Genomic DNA, 22,445 nt, shown 5'->3' with positions numbered 1-22,445 from the left:
GGCGGGGGGAAGCCGGGCGGCATCGTGATCTCGCCGTTCCGGCTGGAGGAGCTGACGAACCGCCTGGCTTCGCTGCAGCAGGAAAACAAGGTACTCAAGATCGAGCTGGAGACCTACAAACTCAAGTGCAAGGCGCTGCAGGAGGAGAACCGCGACCTACGCAAGGCCAGCGTCACCATCGTGAGTGCCCGGCAGGGCCGCGAGGCGGGCGACGCCTTCCCGCGCGCTGGGGGCGCCGAAGGAGCCTTAGGGCGCGCTGAGCGGGGCGGGGCGGGGCGGCTGGGCCCAGGTGCCGGGCGGGGCCGGAAACCGCGGGGTGTTTGGGCTCCCCCAGGATCCTTCCCCCTCCTTCCCGCGGCCCGGGGCGGTTCTGGGTCCCAGTCCCGCGCTGCCCCTGCCCGGGGTCTGCTGCCTCTGCCGACTAGATCTCCTCGAGCAGCTCTAAGAAAGCTGCCCTGGACCTGGCCTGTCTCCTGTAAAATTGGTTCTTCTTTTTCGCCTTTAAAAGCAGGGGCCAAAAATAGCACTGGGGCCCCACCTGCTCAGGTCAGCAGCTCTCAACCTTGTTTTAGATTGAAGGCAGTTCCTGTGAAAATGCCAATGCTTGGTGTTTCTTTGCCTACAAGAAAATATCAGAGCAGTTCTCCTATTGCAAGGAACTTGGGGAGATACGAGCTTGGCAGAGACTTTTAATGTTGTAGGTTTGTTATGTAGTACACATACTACAGGGCAGGCATTACATGGACCTCTGGTTGAGAGTGGCTGGTGTAGACAACTTCCTAAACCACCCCCAGATGCTGTGCGAATATGATTAGATGTGATTAAATCAAACAGGGGAACAAAATTGGTGATTTCTTCAGGATGGCTATTAAAGAATAAGTGCTTAATTTTGCGGTAATATCTGAGATTTTGCCAGTACAGCTTTTCATGTTAACAAGGTCACACTTGTCAGTTGTCTAAGGTAGATAGTATAAAATCATTTTAATGGAAAGGAAGTCTCTGGGAATTTTGTGCAAAGAATAAGACTAGGGATTTCACAAAACCCTTCAGGCAGGGTATGACATGCTGATCCTCAAACTATCTTCCATTCCAGTGCAAGTTATAGTTTTTCATACCCTGCTTTTATCAGCACCAAATGTGAGCGGCAAGTGGTAGTAAACTGCAAACTTTCTCATACTAATACTAGTACATGTTTGTGTGTTTGCTGTCCAGTTAACTTGAATAGATTGCTTGGGAGCTCATTTAAAATAAGACTAGAAAAGCTTGTTCCTTCATTTCAGTAGTGTTTTAAAAGAAGAATTTTTACAGTATTGTGGCAGACATGGAAGCCCAAGTACTGAATTGTATAAAAGTTGAGTACCCTTTTAAGTAACATATAAGGGCATTGTTAACCTTAGAATAATAATTTTAAAAATGTATGAAGCCCTTTGATTTGGCCTGTGAGAGGTAGGGCGAGTGATTTATGAACCTTAAGGCAGGAAAAAAAAGAAATCTATTAGCCCCTTGGATTATCTGATGGGGCTATAAATATATTGACAAATTTATTTTCCATAAGTGTTCTTGATATTCATATTTAAGTGCTTTTAGGTAAATAGCTTGGTATGCCTAGTTAGGTTATAGTATTTTAAGTTCTGAGCTAATATGCAGGTTTTTTTATACTTGTGATAAAAGTTGTGACAGTTGAAATTAAGTTGGATCCTACATATCTTTACTCAGATAGCTAGGTGTTGGTATACACTGTCATTCTCTTAGAATGCAAAGTCTGTTGTAAGCATTTACTGTCAGATCTAGCTTTTTTCCAACTATAATCATCGTTTTACTGGTAATAACTTCACATCTTATTGGTAGTAATGACATATAGGCTGTTAGATCTGGTGGGTCTTGGTGAGGGTCTGGAACCAATCATGAGGAACCTCTTTTGTTCCCCCAATAGGTATTCAGATGTTTAGCACAGTGAGTCTTAACCCGGATGCCGTGGCACCCTGGGGTATTTTACTTTCTTTTCAAGGGTACCACAGAATGTTAGTAGGTGTGCAAACCTGATTGAAAAGTTTAACCTAAAGATTTCAAATAAGAATCCATAGTGTTCAAAACATTTTGAGCTGTGTAATTTGCAACAGAAGAATTGCTTTAGTATTTTTCTGTAGTCAAAAATGAGTGAAAACTAAGAGTTTGAATTTTTGGATGGGTGCCCCAGCTTAGAAGGGTTGTGAACCACTGTTTTAGAAGAACATAGGCTTGAAAAGTGCCTGAAATGTAGTTACCGTAGTAATTTATTCGAGACTGACAAAAATAGTGTTAGTTGTAGAAATGTTCACTTATCAAGTATTAGCTGAAATGTACATGTTGTGCTTTTTGTAAGGTAGCAATAATGTCTTCTGGCCCTGTTATCAGGGGTTGGGGATCTTGTCAATTGGAAATCCTTTTTGACTTTGCAGTGAGGAAAGATATTCATCAGGACTTCAAGACATGTCACTGAACAATTTCTAAAGATAATAAGTACAGAACGTCTAATTTCCATAAAATATTCTCTGAAGTTTACTTTGGGGGCTGACTAGTTTAGATACTAATCATACGTTGATTCATAAATGGGTGCTATTTTTGTTCAAGTCTGTAGTCCAGTAACGGAGATCTTTTTACAAGATCTCAGAGGAATGGAGAAAAGGTGCAACATTTCTATAGCAACCTGTGGGTTGGCTGGTAGATCAACATCTTTAGAAGAATCTTTGTTGAATTAGCTCTTAGAAGTGGTTTGGACAGTAAAACACACCGTTTGTAATACTGAAAATAGAATGAGGCAACATAATGGTGAGCTTGAAGCAAAAAAACCCAGAGTATAGTCAGTTGCTTGAATTAACTGCTGAAGCTGAAAAAAGTAGAGGTGATTAGGAAAATAAAATCAGTAAGGAGGTAGAGGCCTTGGAGAAGGTATAAGAATGTTTTTTTCAATTGGAACCTTGCAATTGAAATTATAGACATGTAGTAGAGCTTTCTATTTATACTGTCTGCTCCTTAGACATATTTTGCCCTTTTCAGCCTGTCAGCATTAACAGTGGCCTGCAAGCTGTCACTTATTATGTCTCCTTTTTTTAAAAAAAATGCAGAATTGTAGTGTTTTGGATCATCATAAAACATAACTTTTCAAGACTGTGCCATACTTTATACAATCCTTTTATAACACATTTATAGTCGAAATATACCATGCCCTGTTACTCTAGACTGGAAGTGATTGGTCACAATTTGTTAGAGAAAATTAAAAGTGATTTGGAGTCACAAGTAAGTAATTGTTGTACTTGGAAGATGGGTGAAAAGCAGCTCTTCTCCTACACCTCTTGTATACAGCAACACTAAAGAAAATACTTCCATGTATTTAGTTCCACGAAATGTAACCTGTGGTTGTAAGCCTGTGTTAGCTATGGCAGTGATGTCATGGATCAGCTTTTATTTTTATCATTAATGAAGCAGAATTCATTTGAATGGAAATAATACAGGAAACTTAAATATTAGAAGTTACATTAGTGAAAAGGCGTGTGTAATGTACCAACAGACGGATGAACAATGCTTGTCCCCCAGCGGCTGGGGGAACATGGCGGCAAGAGTGCTGTGGTGGTAAGTGGGGAGCTCCCACAGATGCTGCCAGCACTGGTGGGGGGGAGGGTGGTGAGCTGCTGGTGTCGGCAGCCAGCAGCAATCACTGACTGCCTGCAGATGGTTGCCCTCCTTTTCATAGGAGGTGTACTGCCACGCTCAGCTGCTAGGGACAAGCGTCATTCATGCGTCTGTGGGTGTGCGTTACACACACCTTTGCATTAATGATAACTTGATAACTCTGCCTTTTTTGTTTTCTGTTTGGCAAGCCTGAATTTTTTTTGCTCTTTCCTGTCTACTGGAATTCACCATCTAGCACAGGGTGTCAAGGGCCTGCTGCAAGGCAGTAGACCTTGACTTTAAGAGGGCCAACTTCAACAAGTTAAGAAGATTGGTAGGAGGGGCACTGAGGTCCTGGAGGGTAGGGGAGCTGGGTGTCCAAGACAAGTGGTCATTCCTTAAGAAGACGATCTTCCGAGCCCAGGCGGTGACACTTCCAATAAGAATCAAAAGGGGCAAGAGTGCTCAAAAGCCCCCCCTGGTTCGCCAAAGGCATTTAGGAACACCTGAAAGCCAAAAGGGAGGCGTACACCCAGTAGAAAGGAAGGGCCATCACCAAAGAGGAGTATACCTCCATCACGCCAACATGGGTTAATTAGAGGCAGGTCCTGTCAGAACAACCTGGTGGCCTTCTATGACTGGGTCACCAAATCCTTAGATGCAGGGGTAGCAGTGGACATAGTCTTTCTGGACTTTAGGAAGGCCTTCGGCACTGTCTCTCACAGGCTGAAGGGGGATCTAGTGGCCTGTTACAAACTAGTCAGAGGGGACCAGCAGGCATTGGGGGAGTCCCTGTTCCCCCGAGCACTACCAGGAGTGACTAGAATTAACGGTCACAAGCTCGCACAGGGTAGATTCAGATTAGACGTCAGGAGGTGCTGCTTCACTGTCAGGGTGGCTAGAATCTGGAACCAACTTCCAAGAGAAGTGCTGCTGGTTCCTACCTTGGGGGTCTTTAAGACAAGGCTAGACAAACACCTTGCTGGGGTTGTTTGACCCCAGTACTCTTTCCTGCCATGGAAGGGGGTCGTAGCTGAGGCAACCTGGTCGGGTCACAAGATCATTGGACACAGGTGTCGCGGTGGATGTAGTTTTTCTCGACTTCAGGACAGCCTTTGACACCGTCTCCCACCCCATTCTCTTTAAAAAGCTAGGCGACTGTGGCTTTGATGCCTGCACAGTCAGATGGATCACAAATTTAGCTGAGGGGCCACACCCAGAGAGTGGCGGTGGACAGATCACATTCGACCTGGAGGGATGTGGATGGTGGAGTCCCCCAGGGCTTGTTCTTCAGACCCATACTGTTCAGTTTCTTTATTAGCGATTTGGATGAGGGGGTGAAAACCACCCTGTTCAGATTTGCTGACGACACCAAGTTTTGGGGCGAGGTGAGCACGCTTGAAGGGAGGGACAGAATACAACTGGACCTGGACAGGTTACAGGGGTGGGCAAATGAAAATAGGATGGGAGTCAGTTGTGACAAGTGTAAGGTACTGCACTTGGGCAGTAAAAAACAGCAGCATACCTATAGGCTGGGGAACTCCCTTCTTGTCAGCACAGAGGCAGAAAGGGATCTTGGCATCATTATTGATTCCAGAATGAACACAGGCTGCCAATGTGAGGACGTGGTCAGTAAGGCTGCAGATGCATCACAAGCAGGGCCAAGGAGGTGATCCTTCCCCTCTATACGACATTGGTCAGGCTGCAGTTGGAGTACTGCATCCAGTTCTGGACACTGTGCTTTAGGAGGGATGTGGCCAGCGTCAGGAGGGTCCAGAGGAGGGCCATTTGCATGATCCAGGGACAGCAGGGCAGACCCTACGAGGAGAGGCAGTGGGACCTGAACCTGTTCAGGCTTCACAAGAGAAGGCTGAGAGGGGACCTGGTGGCTGTCTATAAACTTAACAGGGGGGACCAGCGGAGAATGGGAGAGACCCTGTTCCCCCAAGCACTTCCCGGAGTAACAAGGAATAGTGGCCATAAGTTGTTTGTGAGTAGGTTCAGGCTGGACATTAGAAGGCACTACTTCACAGTCAGGGTGGCTAGGATCTGTAGCAACTTCCAAGGGAAATGGTGCTGGCTCCTACCTTGGGGGTCTTTAAGAGGAGGCTTGATAATTACCTAGCTGGGGCCCAGTATTCACTCCTGCTCAGGGTGGGGGGTCAGACTTGATGATCTACTCAGGTCCCTTTCGACCCTACATTTATGAATCTATTTAGTGGTGTTAAGTATTAGTATGGCTGTCTTCTTGTTTATTTCAGTGTTAATGTCAGCATTAATGTGTACAGTTTGGGGAATTGTTTAACAGGTAGGAACAGAGTGGCATAGGCTCTTGTTTGTGTGTGTGGTTAATTTTGTGGTGGCAGGGGAGATATTAGGTGCAGATGAGTGGGAGTTGGGTTCTGAATGGTCTTTTGACCTAAGAATGATACTGTTCCTTGGGGCCTAAATACAGATTGCTAAATTTTGGCTTATGGTTTTAAAGGTTTTGGCCTGGATGTGTACAGGTTTATGTAACAATTCAGGGAAAATTTAAATAGCTTTTCAGGGTTAACACTGTTTTGTTTTAAAGTGAGTGGCTGTATGCCATGCTGCTATATTTTATCCTAATTCTACAAATAGTTACACCTAAGTTATCCAATTGACAACAGAAAGGCCAAGTACAGTGGGAGGATGACTTCCTGGGTTTTGCTTGAGATGCATTGGTAGATGCAAGCCAGGGTTTTGTTTGCTTTGCTAGCTGCAGTATTGCATTGGTGGCTCATATTCATTTTGTGGTTCATCGTGACCCCCAAGACTTTCGGTCGTGGTGCTAGCAAGTGTAGCGTTGCCCAGCCTAAAAGTGTGATGTGGTTTTATTTCCCCCAAGGTGGAGCAGCTTGCATTTCTCTGTATTGAATGCCATCAGGTTTTCATCTGCCCACCTTGCAAGCCTACCAAGGTCGGCCTGGATCACCAGTCTATCCTCAGGTGTAGAGACTCTTCTGCAAAGTTTGGTGTTATCAGTGAACTTGGCCAGTCTGCTTTTGGCACCAGTGTCCAGATAGTTTATGAAGACATTAAAGAGTGCAGGTCCGAGAACAGAGACTTGGGGGACACCACTAATCACTGGGTGCTATGTTGATTTGGTTCTGTCAACTACACCACTCTCTGGGTCCAACCTCGGAGCCAGTTCACCAGCCTTCAGACTGTGGAGTAGTCGAGGCTGCAGTTGCCTAATTTTTCCCTGAGGACATCATGGGACACCAGGTCAAAGGCTTTTTAAAGTCCAAATATGTGACATCAACCTCTTCCCTTTTATCTAGGTGATACGTCACCTAGTTATAGAAGGAAATAAGATTGGTCAAGCAAGGCCTACCTGCAACAGCCCCGTGCTGGCCATCTCTCAGAATGTTGCCTTCTGTTAGCCTGTCAGGAATGGTTTCTCTGATAATTTTTTCCAAAATCTTCTCAGGGATTCAGGTCAAACTGATTGGCCTGTAGTTTCCCAGGTCATCTTTCCTCCTTTTCTTGAAGATAGGCACCACATTGGCCCTCTTCCAATCTTTAGCTACTTTGCCCAAGTGCCACGAGTTCTCGAATATCCTTGCCAGTGGCTGCACTATGAAGTCTGCCAGTTCCTTTACCACTCGTGGGTGTAACCTATCCAGACCAGCTGATTTATGAGGGTCCAGCCTCTCAAGATGGTCCCTCAGAAAATCCACAGCAATTGTGGGCATATATTCATCTTCACCCTGGTCATCCTGCATCATGTTCAGCAGGGTGGTCCCTTTGGGCTCATGAAAAACTGATGCAAAGTAATTATTAAGCAGACTGGCTTTTTCCTGCATGTCACTAGTCAGCTGCCCCAGCTGGTTTAGAAGGGGTCAGTCTTGCCCTTGTTTCTCTTTAGACTCCCCACATATCTGAAAAAGGACTTTTTATTGTCCTTGATGCTTGAAGGTAGTTGGAGTTGAATTGCAGCCTTGGCTTTTCTAGTTTACTCCCTGTAGGTGCGAACCAGTGCTGTATACTTCTCCTTAGTGGTGTTTCCTGTCCTCCATCCATTATATGCCTCTCTTTTTAGATGTAGGAAGTCCATGAGTTCCCTGTTGAGCCAAGGAGGTTGTTAAGCCCTTTTACCACTTTTCCTATTGATGGAATTGAACTATTTTTGCTGGTGGGGAGGGATGACAAGCAGGTATGTCAGATTGGCATGGAAAATTTAATCCCAAATGGTTAAAGCTTAGTGAAGTGAATGGGTATTCAGTTTTGTGTAAATACTGTGAAAATATGCTTTGAACAACATGTCTCTTCTTTTTTAGACTTTTGTAGATTTTAGACTTTTTGTAGGCTTTTTTAATTTGGGAGGGAGGTAAGGTGGTCAGAAGAAAACAAAAAAGCAGGTGTTAGAGTGCTCAGTATGTATGGGAGGAAAGGTGGAAAGGAAAGAAACCAATTATAAATGGTGGGAGGTCGCAGAAATAAAAAGAAATACACAAGTGGTCAAAATTTGGGGATATGCTGCCGCTTAAAATGTATTTGGAAGTCAGTAGACCAGGCTGTTCGTTAAATCTTCATTTCCAATTTTATTTCAGGCGACTGATTTTTGTATGTATTTGTAAACCTTGGCATTTTAATATAGTTTATATGAAAATGGATTGGGATGCAGTTTTGTACTGCTTGGCTCTTTTTGGCTGTAGGATAAAGGATTATGTAGGCAATCTTTTATAACACCTACCTGGCTGCACTGTGGCTCAAGCTGTAGTTTGCTACAGTTGCAATAAATACTTCCAGAGTATTTGTAAAGTAAGCTTGCGGTAGTTTGCTGGAAGAAATAACTTGGAAAACTTGAGAGAGAAAATTAGGTTAATGTAAAAAATTGCCACAAAGAATCATTCTGTTTGTGCCCACTTTTGAGAGTAAGGGTCTGTTTTTGTATTAACGATAGGCTGCCAGTTTTACCGCAACTGAATTTTCCTTTCATAAATTGTTCAGGAAAAGCAGACAAATATGCAAGAGGTTTTACTTCCTTATTTTTACACTTCTCCTTGTTTAAATTGTGTGGATATTTTATTAAACCTTATGTAGAAAAAGCTTTAGTAATATTAGATTTTTAGCCTTTATATAGCTGTGGTAAGAACAGTACCACTAGCTGCATTGTTGGCAAACTTTAACAATGGAAGAATTGAGTGCATTTATTGTCTGTTTACATTCAGTAGCTCTAATCAGTCTCTGGTGCATTAAGTTCCCAGAGGAAGGTATTGCCAGTGTTGTGGTAACACTCTACTACTGTTGGAGTGTATTGGAGAAATACAGTGGAAAAAAAACTTGCCTTCAAGAACTGCAGGAGCATTTCTCTCAGAATTATGTTGACATTTTGTATACTTCATATTTAGAAGTAGATTAATCTGACAGAGAAATTATGTTTTGCCGTAAGTTTCTCTGTGGGCATCCAAATAATATAGCTGCTGTTTAATTTGTAAGTTGTTTCTTTTTTACATAGAAAATTACTCAGATATTTACAAATAATCCCATTACATCATTAACCAATCTAATCTCATTTTTGTCACAGACCCTTAAATTTCAGCCAGTTATCTCTATATTAAACCGAATAACTTATTTGGCTCAAGGCATTCTATCTGTATTTGAAGACGCTGAGGCATAGAGGATCCATCACTTACTACAGTAGCTTGTTCCAGTGGCTAATCATTCTCATTGTTAAAAGTTAATATGCCTTATTTCCCGTTTAATGTAGTCATTTTACTATCGAGGCATTAGATCTTGTTATGCCTTTTGCTACTAGATTAAGAAGTTCCTTTCTCCCCATAATGTTATTTACATGCTCTTGATTTTTTTTTTAATGAAAAACTGCACAGAATAAGCTTTTATTCTTTTTTTTTTTTTTCCTCCAGTCCCTAAGTCACTTTTGTGGTGTTTCTCTTTCACCTTGCTAGGTTTCCCACATACTTATTGAAATAAGGACACCAGCAATGCAGTCTTTCCTAGGATGTCACAGGAATGCCATATACAGACACTCCTTACTCGCTACTGCTGTATAAAAATCCCTGGGTAAATTTTTGGCCTTTTTTCCCATGTGGCAAACCTATTTGCATAGGTTTTTTGCATTTCCTAGTATTATTCACTTAGTTTAAAAGGTCTCAGTGTACCAAGTGATCGTCTGCTATGTGTGACTGCTCTGTTTTAATTTTTTTTTTACTGTTCAGAAAATCTGTGTACCACTTGGAGCCCTCAACTGCACTGATTTTATATTGTCCAGTCACTGATGAAAATAGTGAATAGTCCAAGGCCATCTATACAGCTTTTTTATTCACTAAAATTTGTCAAAGAATAAAGTTGTGCCAGGACCTGTTTTCCATAAAATTATGCTAACTGAAATGAATTATATTTCTGTCCAATAATTCTTTACTAATGAAATTCACTATGAGCTTTCTGGTACTTTCTCTGAGTTGGCATCAGGATAACTAGCTTATAGTTACCTGGCACTTGGGTTTCTTGTGTCAAAAGTGGCATTCTTCCTATTCTGCTCTCTTCTTGTTTTTTCAGAGTGCCTTAAAGTGAAGACCGGGGGCCTGGTTCTTCCATCACATTGGAAATGCCAATAAGCTGCTGCTTTACTTGGCTAGATCCAGTTTATACTCTAACTTTGACCTGATGGGGACTTTTGGGTTGGGTAAGCAGGGCTTATGCAGTGGAACTTCATAACACATGTTTTGAAGTTTCTGTCCTATTTTTTTACAATTGCTTTTTGTCTAGACTAAGCTGGATTTCACTAGACTTCTGTGGACAACTACACTAGACTTGGTTTGTCTTCCACAGTGACACCTAACAATTTGGATAAAGTGAACTTGAGTTCACAAAAAGCAAGTGCTATATATGTATCACTCAGATGGCATAACAGGCAGGCTGGGACTGGCATCTGGGAGTGGGACAGGCAGGTGGGGTCTGGGAGCAGGGGCTGGGATTGGGATTGCTGGGTGGTTTCAGCATGGGGCCTGAGGCAGAACTGCAGTCCGCTCCCTTTATGCCCCTGCAATGGGTACCAGTTCTACAGGCAGGGCCATGAAAGAAGTAAATCACAGCTCTGACCTGGGAGCCTCATGCTGTCACCACTCAGTGATCCTGGGGTCTCCATGAAGACTGGCCTGGATGAGATGGGGCTTTAGATGGGCAGGAAGTGGTGACTGGGAGCAGGATGGATGGGCAGGCCTGGGGCTGGGATTGAGATAGTAGAGTGGTGACAGCACAAGGCCAGAGCCTGATTCTAGGCCTGGAGCAGAGGTGTGATCTGCTCCCCGCGTGCTTCACCACCTGGGATAACAAGGAAAAATGGCCACAAATTGATTGAGAGTAGGTTCAGGCTTGATATCAGGAGGCATTACTTTACGGTTAGGCCTGCCAGGCTCTGGAATGGACTCCCAAGGGAAGTGGTGCTCTCTCCTATCTTGGGGGTCTTCAAGAGCAGGTTGGATAGATATCTGGCTGGGATATTATGATCCCAGCACTTGTTCCTGACCAGGGCAGGGGGTCGGACTTGATGATCTGTTAAGGTCCCTTTCGACTGTACAGGACAAGACAAAGCAGAGTCCATTTGTTTTCTGATGTCTTGCTTTCTTTGCTTGTTCTGTCTGTTCTTTTGCTGCTCGTGCTGTTATTAGGTTGTATGCATGGCTGACTGCAAGATGACTCCCAACAAGTGACTTTAATTTCACTTTGCATTGCACAGAATGCAATAAGGTAGAACTTCTGGGAGAAACTTGAAGAGCACTGAAATGCATGGGATAAAATTTCTTGCTAGGACACCTTAGGGATATCATCTCATCTTGTTTGTTAAGCTGGAAGGTAGGGAAACAAAGATGGTCTGTAACAAGAAAGGAAATCAAAAAGGTCGAGGAGAAAGGAGGGGGAGTGTAATGGCAGAATATATAAGTGTGGCTTTCTGCTCTTAGGACTGGGAGCAATTTAGAAGGAACAGGGCTTTCCCCCTTAGGCAGGCTCTCCTGGTTTTTTCAGTTTAAATATCCTAAATTCTCTGGTAAAACCCCCAAAATCCATGTTTTTCTGTTGTTAAAATGAAACTCACCTATACTTATACCTAGGTATCAGTTGAACACAATGTTTTATTGATATATTTACAGTTTTAAACCAGTTTGGAAGCCTACCAGTGCCTTAATCATTATAATAAAATACATTCTAAATACCTATACATTTTGGTGTTCAATTTTGTTTTTTACCATAGAAAATCAGAGCTCCCCCTGCCTCCTTTACTCACCAGGACACCAGGCCCAGCTGGCACTGTTTCCCCCCCCCCGCTGCTTTGTGGTGCTGAGCAGCCCTGATATGCCAGTGCCATGCCTCTCCCCTTGCCATTGCCCCTCACTCCCAAGCTACAGCCCTCCCAGCCCTGCTGGTGCCTCTCACTCCTGACCCACAGTCCCCCCATTACTGCTGGTGCCCTTCACGCCTGATCTGCTGCCCCCAGCCCCCCCATATGTGGGGAAGGGGGTGGGTGTGTGTGTGGGCAAAGGTGATATGTGGGGGGGCTATGTGCCCCCCCCCACCAGATTTCTGTGCCCATGGTAGGGCTCAGGGCTGCAGCTGGGCCGGACCGGCTCCTTCTATGTCCCAGTGGGCAGGACCTGGCACAGGAGGGAGTGCCATGCCACTATGGCTGCCAAGGTGAGGTGTTTCCTGCCCATCCAGTAACAGTGGGGACACAACTCCACACCCCCACCATTGCACCTCACCTAGGTGGCTATGTCAGTACAGAGCTCCCTTGGCTCTGGGTGCTGCCTGCTGGGCCATGGAGGTGGTTGCTGCCTGGAGCTGGTCTAGCTCAGCTGTAGCCCCTTGCCATGCTGTGAGTGTAAAAAACTGGAGGGGGGGGAGTGTGCCCCCCCCCCCCCCAGTCACCTGTGCCCTACTGCTGCATCGCCTGTGCCCTGTCTCCATAGACTTGCCTGGAGGTGCTGTTATCCACTGCTGCCTGGCTTCCACATGCACGTGTATGCGCATGTACATGGTGCGCCCAAGCAGCCCCTAGCAGGCTGGAAGGCTACCAACCTGCATGGGGAAACCCACAGTTTCCCATGGTGTTTTTTTTCCTTTAAAGGAGAAATATGTGATCTTCCCCTTTAAAGGGGGAAATCTATGTTTTTCTTCAGCAAACGTAAAATCTGGATTCCTGGAAGCGAGTCATCTTATTTTATTGGCTAAAAGCTGGTCACTGAAAATGAGTTAAGGAACTAAAAAAGGGCATATAGGAAAAAGGGATCTTCTGGGATGCTCGCAGATGGACAGAAGTGAGGTGGAAAAAGTTTAGAAACTGAGGAACAGGGCGAAATTGATTAAAAAGTTGGAATAAGGTGATAGGAAGGGGTAACTTCTCCCTACAGTTTGAAGTGACCCTTAGAAAAAAATTGTGTTATTTTAGGTGTATGTGTCTCTCCTTGCAATAAAAACAAAAAACTTCATATGGTTAAATACCTAGAATAATGGTTTTGACAAATGATGCTGTCTATCAAAACTAACACTTGTTATGCCTTTAGGGTTGCTTTTCGGTAGTGAACAATACCTAGCTCTTACATTATACTTTATATCAGTAGATAATTGAAAGACGAAATCTTATCATTTTATAGGTGAGAAGCTGAGGTACAGAGATGATGGGACCTGCCCAAAGCCCTGCTCTTTATCCATTAGATCTCACTAAAACTCATGGTAATACTGTTGTACTTCTTATATTAAAAGAGGGCGGGGAAGGCAAAACAAAACCAGTTCAAGCTAATTGCCATTTATGGTAAGTTATGATGGTTTGTTTCTTTCATTCTCTTTCCCCACCCCCTCCCCCTTGCATTTTAATCCTTGGATTCCTATAGCTAATTACAAAACTACAAATGTAATTTTACTGGGGAAGAATGTTCAAGTATAATTTTTTATTTTTTTCCATGTACATTTTTTTCAAAAAGAAATCACTACGGTTTTGCAGCTTTGTATTCAAAGTTTGAACATAGTGCATTATTTTTAATTCTGGATAAGCATTCAGGTAGTTGTAGTATCACTTGGACTAGGAGTTGGCAGCGTTTTTGGGCAGAGTGCCAGAAACACCCACAACCTCAGTGGATGGGCAGGATGTTGGCATGTGCTGGGGGTTGCCTACTGTGACTCGGACGATACTGAAGATTTAATCTTTCTATATTCAGCTATTTCGATACTGTTGAAAAGTTTTGTTTTCTATAAAACTGCCCAAAAATATGTTTCTGTTTATTTCTAGATAGCTAAAACCTTTGCAGAATATTTCATTTGTTGTATTTCTCAGTGATGATGCCCAGCAGAATATTTTAAACTTTTCCTAGATGAATGAGTTACCCACTGATTTTTGTCTGTTTCATATAAATACCACCAGTGATTCTTAATGAGAAAAATGCTTGCGACAAAACAATTGCATTGAAGAATTTTTAAGCCCTGTAGCATTTGTTCTTCTTCCTCATATGATTTGTGTCTCCTCTCTTTTTGCAGTCCATTGGGATCGCCATTTTCTGGCGCTGTTCTTGTAGCAGACTGCAAAAGTGAAGAATTAAGTGTTTTGCAAAAATGTTTTTGCAGTGTTTCACCACTAGCTATTAGGTGCTTATTGAATGAAATAAATTCCTGTCACAAAGTTAGCTGGATATCTGAGTTATATGGGGATTGATGGTATATTTAATATGGGCTCTTGGAAGGTCAAAGTCCTTCAAAAGAAATTCCCTTTTAGAGTGTTTGAGAGAAGCGTTGACCCTTGAATGACTTAGATGAATGGGTTATATCTCACATATAAGACTGCAGAGCTCCCTTATCACAGGGGTCATTAACCTCTTAGGCCCCCTTTACATGTTACAGGCATCGTGCAATAAACTAGTTAATTGTGCAGTTACCTGGAGACTGACTACACCTGCAGAGTAGCAAAAGATCCAACCAGCTATAAAGTTAGATCTTGAAAATGTGTACTAGTTTTATAGCTGGCTACTATCAAGCTTTAATTTGCATGTGTAGCAGGGCCTCCCCTGATGCTGGGATCCCAGTCAGCTGATGGGGCTTCTAGCTGCAGGAGTGCACTATGCCCAGTGAGAAACCTCCAAGCCCTAGGGATTGTGGCAGCTACGATCCCCAGGGTTCAGGGGTTTCACACATTCCACTCCCCACCCCAGTCCTATAAATCACAGCCTCTGCAATCTCTAGGGCTCCAGGGTGTGAGGGAACCCCTGGGATTGGAGGATCATCCCTGCGGTGATCCTTTGGCCTTGGGGGTCCATGGTGAGCCCCTTAACTGGGGTGCACGGGGCTCCCAGCTGTAGGAACCTGCTTCTTGCCGGTGCATGAGTTGCCCAGGCTTGGGCTTCTCTTGCACCAGCAACAGTTTGCCATGGGATCTAATGTGTGATCCCACAGTTGTGCCTCCTGCCATGCAGTATGGCATGGTAAGAGGTGCGATTGTGTGAATTGTGCATTAGATTTCCATCACACCTTTTCTCCTTTTACCTTTTTATGCCTTTTCTTCTTTTGCACGTGTAGAGGGGGCCCCAGGAGTGGCAGCCAAATAAAACAGGTCAGTCTGAAGGTAGGTTGCTAGTTGCAACCTGGCCACCATTGTAACCAATTTCCCCAGCTACTAAACTGCCACTGACATTCCCTGGCTATAGGCATAGTGGAGTTTTAGGCCAGATGGAATCAGTTGGCCTGGATCTGGCCTGTAGGATGTAAGGTGGCTGATGCCAGCCTTACTATATGAATGTTGACGTGCAGTTCTCTAGAACAGGCTCTACCTTGTGGGCAGAGAGAGAGAGAGGAAAGTGTAATAAAAGCATTGGGATGTTGCTACATGATTTGCTTTCCAGTCTTTCAATAAATAATTAACCTGACTTTACAGATTTTGACATGTGAGCAACTAGATTTGTGTACCCTGAAATCTGGGTAAGGGACAGGCTCATTCTTGTTCTCCTTCTGTGATGTTTATCTTCAGCATCAGACTTCCTTTTTCTTTTAAACAATTTCTTCCTTATCTGGGGTACATAAAAAGGCTATTGCAGTTAGTAATACTAGATCTATTACTGGAGTAGATGCAAGTTGCGGAAAAAAGCAACTTTATTCCCTCTTCCTAATTGAGCTAGTGAGGAGGAGAGCCCTGGGTTTGTGCTTGTAGCAACCATTCCAGGATAGACAAATCAGCATGAAATGTGAACAAAGTTTGTTTTTTTATGCCAGAACTAGAGATGGATTCGGTGGACACTGGGATGTTTAATGTCTCATTTCTGTGTTGAAAAGGAAAAAAAGTCTGACTGAAAATCAGCAGTTTTTCAAGCTTGAGGGTTAAGATAATCTATGCTATCAGGGTAAGAAAATGCCTGTGCACACAGGAGAATAAATAAAGCTGGTGGGTATCTGGGGAAAAAAAGTGAGGTTTGCCTAAATTAACATCCAGGAATAAGTAATCTGTTAAGAGAGTCTTGTGTAGAGCAGTAAGTCCTTGTAATGCTCTGCTGATTTCCTTGTCATGTTCTTAAAAATTGTTCTGAAGTGAATTGATGGACCACCTTGCTTCTGTACCACAGTTTGGATCCCCTGTTCTAGATCTTAAAATTTGTTAAGTTGTTGTTCTCCAAATATCTTGTAGCTACTATACTAGTAAATGACACTTTAGTTTCAAGAAGATTGTTTGTGGCCAGACATCCAAAGGGAAGACTTCAGATGTCAAATCTGGTTGAACCTGAAGGGTAAGTTTAGTGCAGGGGTGGACAAAATGTGGCCTGCAAGCTGGATGCGGCCCGCCAGGCTATTCTATCCAGCCCGCAGGGCCCCTAAAAAATTTAGAAAATTAATATATATCTACCCCTAGCTGCCTGTCATGTGGCCCTCGATGGCTTTCTAAAACTCAGTAAGTGGCCCTCTGCCTGAAATAATTGTCTGCCCCGGTTTAGTGGATACACAGGGTGCTGGAGGCCAGGGCCTAGCCTCACTTAAGGAAGTGAGGAGTTCTGTCATGGGATAGGTAAAGGCTTTAAACATCTGATGCCTGAAAGTTGCTCTCAGATCACCACTGAAAGACTGAGGGACAGCCAGGCCTGGACTGTTGCATAGAGAAATCCTGTATAACAGAATTATACTTAGACTACTAATATGCACACTAGTGAAGTATAAAGCTGATTGTGAAATAGGAAAGAAATATGCCTTAATATTACACCCAGATCCTAAAATAAATTGATGAATTGGATTATATTGATGTAGGAGATTTAAGAATTTATATGAAGTATAAATGAGAGGGACTAGGAAAGCTTCTCTCTCTCCTTTGTGTTTGCATATACCTGTCTTGGAACAAAGAAGTAATTGTGGCAGGCAGTATAGTTGCCCTTAAGCATTTGTTGTTGACTTGGCTTTGAGCAGATGTTGGTAAGCTTGGAACATGGCTTAAGTCCTATTGGCACCAAAACATATACTCCTGTGGGTGGAGTCCTTTAATAAATTAACTATTTGATCAGTTATTTAGCTTGCTGACTGCTGCTTCCTTCCCTCTTTTCTATATGTACAGCTTTACCTTTAGTGTATAGTAATGTAGCTTGCTAGTCAGTACAGTGGAGTAGATTTGTCAAGGAGATGATTTGGTATGTGGAAAAGAAAAAGTGATGGTCTGTCAGATTTAAGGAAGAGAGAATCTTAGTAATGAAAAAAGTAGAAGTATGGTGGGTTTTGGGCTCACACATTAGTTTTCTACACTTGGCACCTGACGTTGCACAGATCAAGCTCATGTGCTATGCTTCTAAGTTTGGTGGTAGGTTACAGCAGGCAGATAAAAATCTGTCAATTGTTGCGTGTTTCTCAGACAGAGCCTATCACACAGCTGAATTCAAAATATTTCAGGAATACTTTAAAATTACTGCACTGAGCTTGCTATATAGCATTTAAACCTGCCAATTTTTCGGTAATGGATTCCACAGTATGTTCCCTTCATTTTTCTGTTAGTATGTCATGTAGTGAAATGTACACTCCCAGCACTCTTGGTACAGTGCCATTTATATGACCTTCCTAAAACTAGTAATCTAGTGGAGGGACAAACTGAATTGAAAAGAAGTTTAAATTTGTCATTTGGATATAGAGGTCCTTATGTAGGACCTGTACAAAAACGATATTCTTTGTGTTTGCTAAACATGTGTTGATTAACTGGCAAATACAGTACTTTGAGATTATCTCTGTGCACTGAAGAATAGTAAATTAAGGCTGTTAATTTAAAACTAGGCTGTTAATTTAAAACTTCACCAGTAACCCAGAAAAATACACAGGCTACCCTAAATTGCCTTTTGCTTTGCTTTTTAATTGATAATTAGCAAAGGATTACTACAGAGAGATGTTTATAACTTCTGGTGTAGTTCTTAGAACAGTAGAGGATTTTTAAAGATATAAATGTGTCGTATTAAGGTTACATGTTAAATCGCTATTTACTGCTCAGTAAGATGGTGGTTTCAAACAGCCCTATGAAAGAACACAAGAGATGATTACATAGCAAGAGATTGAGTAATATTTGTTAATTACTTACAATAATTTCAGAAGCTTTCCTATTGAAGGATGGTGTTAGAAATATTTGTAACAGTAGCTGTTTTATATTCAACAAATCAGACATATGTGTTCATAGATCTAGTGCCTTCTAATAGGGGAACATTCAAGGGAACTCGTAACCTAGATGTATCCTTTAATGCCGTATCCGTGATGCATGTCTTAACACTAAATCAATTAAATGTTTCACATTTGAAGCATTATCAGAAAGTCTTTGGCTTCGGATAGTAGCAGAAATCATTAAACTCTTCAAGTATATCTGATATTAAAATAATTCAGATACTTGCAATTGGTTTGTGAAAATGATCATAAAATATACTTGCTTAAACACTAAAGTTTCTTTATAAAAAGACAAGTCACTTTCCTGTACACTCTTAAAAGTCCTTACTCAACTCTTAGAAAAATACATAAAAAGCTATACTTAAACCTACTCTGCTCAGTTACCATGGTGTAAATGATATACCATATTTACTCGTATACCACATGCACCTCCCTCCCCTCTCCCAAATTGAGGTGCTTGTCTTGGGCAGGTCAGTTTATTTCTTTTTACTCCTTAGTAGCCGGGAAGTAAAGAAGCAAGCAGACGCTCTGCTAAAATGGCTGCCACTTCTGCCTGGCACAGCAAGTAGCAAAGGCAAAGTCTAGTATTACAGTTGCTGCTGACGCTGAAGAGCCACTGAGCTCCTGCATGCAATCTGAAGTATTGTGGTGTGAAAGCAACACTGTTATTTACAGAGAAAGGGGTGTTTTGTGGGCTTGGGGAGGGAAGACAACTGGCTGGTCCACAGTGGGGAGGAGATGCTGTCTGTCTGGGGTTGGGCTTAGTGGCCAGGGGGCTAAAAATAGCCCAGTGCCAGGTGAGCAGGTAGGGAAGGCACTTCCCTGCAGCTAGGGCCAGCAGCTGGACTTTCCCAGCCCTGGGGGTGCACTGGAAACTGTACAGAAGTTCAGTTAGATCGGTCTCATCTGACCTGATCCAAGTCAGACTACCTTCAAGGTATGAATTGATGGGAGTTTTTAAACCAATTGATGTCCATCTTTGTGACAGGAAAAATTCTCAAAATGTGGACCCGTGTTTAAATAATTTGATTATTGGATGTTTGCTATTCTGAAAACATCCTATTTATAAATTGTAAGTCAAATTAGGAATTGGATCATAATTGCACATAACCACCAGCTAGTGGCTTCATCTTTTGTCAGCCAAATAGCCATCTGATTTTTGTCAATATATCATGATCTTCCTTTTTTCTTTCTTTTCTTCCCATTACAAATCTTGTCCCTATTCTCATGCTATTTTTAATATGCTTTCTGTTCACTTATATTGTCATTTGGTTGCCCCAACTTGTCACTTTATTTCTCTAAGTGCCAGGGAATCCTGATAAATGTAACTTGCACTTCTACTTGATGGAAGGTAAGTTCAGATATTCTATTGGATAGCATCAAAGAGGAAAGTAATCATTTCATGTGTATTTTATTTTTAGGTACATACGGATGTTGAGGGAGGTTAGATAGTATTAAAATGGCCATCCAACCTAACTTAGTTTGCCCAGGTGTGGACATTATATTTAGATCTGTAGTTATGTGGATCAAAGCAAGAACTGTACAGAAGTTCAGGACAGTTAAATTGATCTAAAAATGGCCAACTTCATCTAACTTAAGTGTACCTTGAAGGTAGTCTGACTTGGATCAGGTCAGATGAGACCGATCTAACTGAACTTCTGTACAGTGTCCAATGCAGCCCCAGGGCTGGGAAAGTCCAGCTGCTGGCCCTAGCTGCAGGGAAGTGCCTTCCTTACCTGCTCACCTGGCACTAGGCTATTTTTAGCCCCCTGGCCACTAACCCCAACCCCAGACAGACAGCATCTCCTCCCCACTGTGGACCAGCCAGTTGTCTTCCCTCCCCAAGCCCACCAAATGCCCCTTTCTCAAGCTGTACCTGGTGCTGGTTTTACTGGCATTTGCCTGTGCCATGAGCTGAGGAAGTTAGTTGGGAAAGGAGAGGAATGTGGGGCAAATATTTGCCCAGGGGGTTGTTCATCAGGGGGTGGGAGGGGAAGAGAGCCCCACACTCCCTCAAGCCTCTCCTGACCCCACAAGTTCCTCCTGATCTTCCCCATCCCCCCCCCAATTCTCCTCCTGAACCCTGCTTGATTCCCCAGTCCCTCCAAGCCCTCCTCATCTCAACTTGCCGTAGATTGGGCAGCCATTTTTAACTTGCTCTATTCTCCTTGAATGTCCGTACATACCTTTGTGGTAGCGGAGTACTTCCAATCCAGCATTTCTGCCTTTACTTTTGCAAGTGGGACACGTACCAGTCTAGGTTACTATTAAGGAATCTACTGTGATGTTTAGAACACCTCATTTAAATATATATTTAAGTGGAGTGGTTCTGATTCAAATATCAAGAATACCTATTTTTGCATGAAACTTGAAAAATTTACCTGCTGTACTTTATTTTACATTTAGAGAAAATAAACTGTATCCTTTCAAGAGTTGAAGATACTGTGTACCTTGCTACTTCACAAAGCAGGCTTGGCTTATTCAGCAGAAAAAATAAGCCTGCTCTAAACATCTGCTTATAAATAAATCCATTAGGTAGCTTGCACTAGAATGGCATCTAATTGAGAGAGCTGAACATTTATGTAAACGTGACAGCTAGATGGACCCTGCTCTTTCAGATGCACAAGCAACTATTCAGTTTTCCTTTAGGCTAGGAAAATTTGGTTTGGGCACAGGTTTTCTGATATCCGACAAGGGTATTTGAACTGTTGTGGGGGGTAGGGGTGGAAAGAGAGAGAAATAAATTCTCAGGAGTTCTGATGGACTGACTTGTAAGAATGGGTCTAGTTAGTAAGTAGTTAGTAAGAGCCTCTACCACAGACTTTAGGATTCAGGATTTTTATATTCTGCTGCTGACTTGCATTCATGCATAAGTGAAAATATTTTATAGTAATTTTTCTACTGCACTGTGAAAACACTCAGTGGAATCCTGTTTCTTATTTGTGTTATGGTGATGACTGTCAGCTCCAGTTGGGGACTCTGAGTTCCATTGTACTGTGTGCTGTATACATACATACATCTGTACATATGAAGGGAGTCCCAAACAGTGCATGATACTGGTTTTTCCTGCATATAATATATCTTGAAATATAATTCACAACTTATTTTTGGTAGAATTAAAGAAAATACTTTTCCAGGCTTATGATTTCATAGAGCAGCAACAAAGCCTAATTTTCAACTGACTTGCTTTGCCTTCTTGCTTAATTAAGAAGCTGAAACCCTAACTGCCACTGAAAATTGATCCATGGGTGGTGGGTCTGTGATATTTTAAAAGAGCTAAAGAGTCTCCAGGGGCTGTGAAACAGGAGGAGATAACCCAGGAGCAGCTAGCAGACAGCAAAAACTAAGAAAAGTTAACTTGATTAGTGGAACTATTGGAAAGGAGAATTGATCATTAACACCTGTGGAGTGAAGAAAAGTGAGCAACTAAGTCGGTTGACTGTTAGCTGTTGTCATAGTAATGCCACAGCTGGCACCCATCAAATCGGGGTGTTTCTATCTCTGACAGATAATCTACTTCCCTGTTTAATAAGTGCTGTCCACTTTTTGGGGGAAAGGTGCGTGTTACATGTGAGAAAATATGGTACGTAGCAACAAGTACAACATAAGTGATGAACCTAACAGTATTTTCAACAACTTTTTTGCACTGGCTGTGGGGTTGTTTAGGTTTAATTTCAAAACACTTGCAGGAGGTGATTAGAAATGGTCAACATGGATTCACCAAGGGCAGGTCATGTCTAACTAACCTGAATGTCTTCTATCATGAGATAACTGGCTCTGTGGATGTGGGAAGGACTAGTGGATGTGGTATACCTTGACTTCAGCAGGGCTTTTGGTATGGTCTCTCTCAATATTCTTGCAGGCAAGCTAAGGGAGTACAAGTAGGATGAATGGACTGCAGGATAGAAAACCGGCTGGATCGTCAGGCTCAGATAGTAATTGGTAGCTCAGTGTCTAGTTGGCAGCTGGTATTAAATGGAGTGTCCCAGGGGTTGGTCCTGGGGCTGGTTTTGTTCAATATCTTCATCAGTGACCTGAAAGATTTCATAGACATCAGGGCTGGAAGGGACCTCGGGAGATCGAGTCCAGCCCCCTGCCCAAAGGGCAGGAAGTCAGCTGGGGTCATAGGATCCCAGCAAGATAAGCATCCAGTTTACTCT

General features: G+C 42.8%; 1 protein-coding gene across 1 annotated transcript in view; it reads left to right on the top strand.

Annotated features, from left to right (window-relative positions):
- Positions 1 to 6: 6 nt before the first annotated feature.
- The window catches only part of CCDC6 (coiled-coil domain containing 6), a gene marked incomplete at its 5' end in the record, with an annotated part of 81,510 nt that continues 59,071 nt past the window's right edge, over positions 7 to 22,445 (top strand). Inside the window, one exon of the mRNA XM_019538621.1 lies at positions 7 to 180. Coding sequence (XP_019394166.1) covers positions 7 to 180 — 174 coding nt within the window. The remainder of the gene's footprint in view (positions 181 to 22,445) is intronic.

The sequence above is a fragment of the Crocodylus porosus genome, unplaced genomic scaffold (genome assembly GCF_001723895.1).
Source record: "Crocodylus porosus isolate Cpor-Errol unplaced genomic scaffold, CroPor_comp1, whole genome shotgun sequence".
NCBI classification, from domain to species: domain Eukaryota; kingdom Metazoa; phylum Chordata; order Crocodylia; family Crocodylidae; genus Crocodylus; species Crocodylus porosus.
The sequence above is the reverse complement of the archived record's forward strand: the minus strand, read 5'-3'. Positions and strand labels throughout refer to the sequence as shown.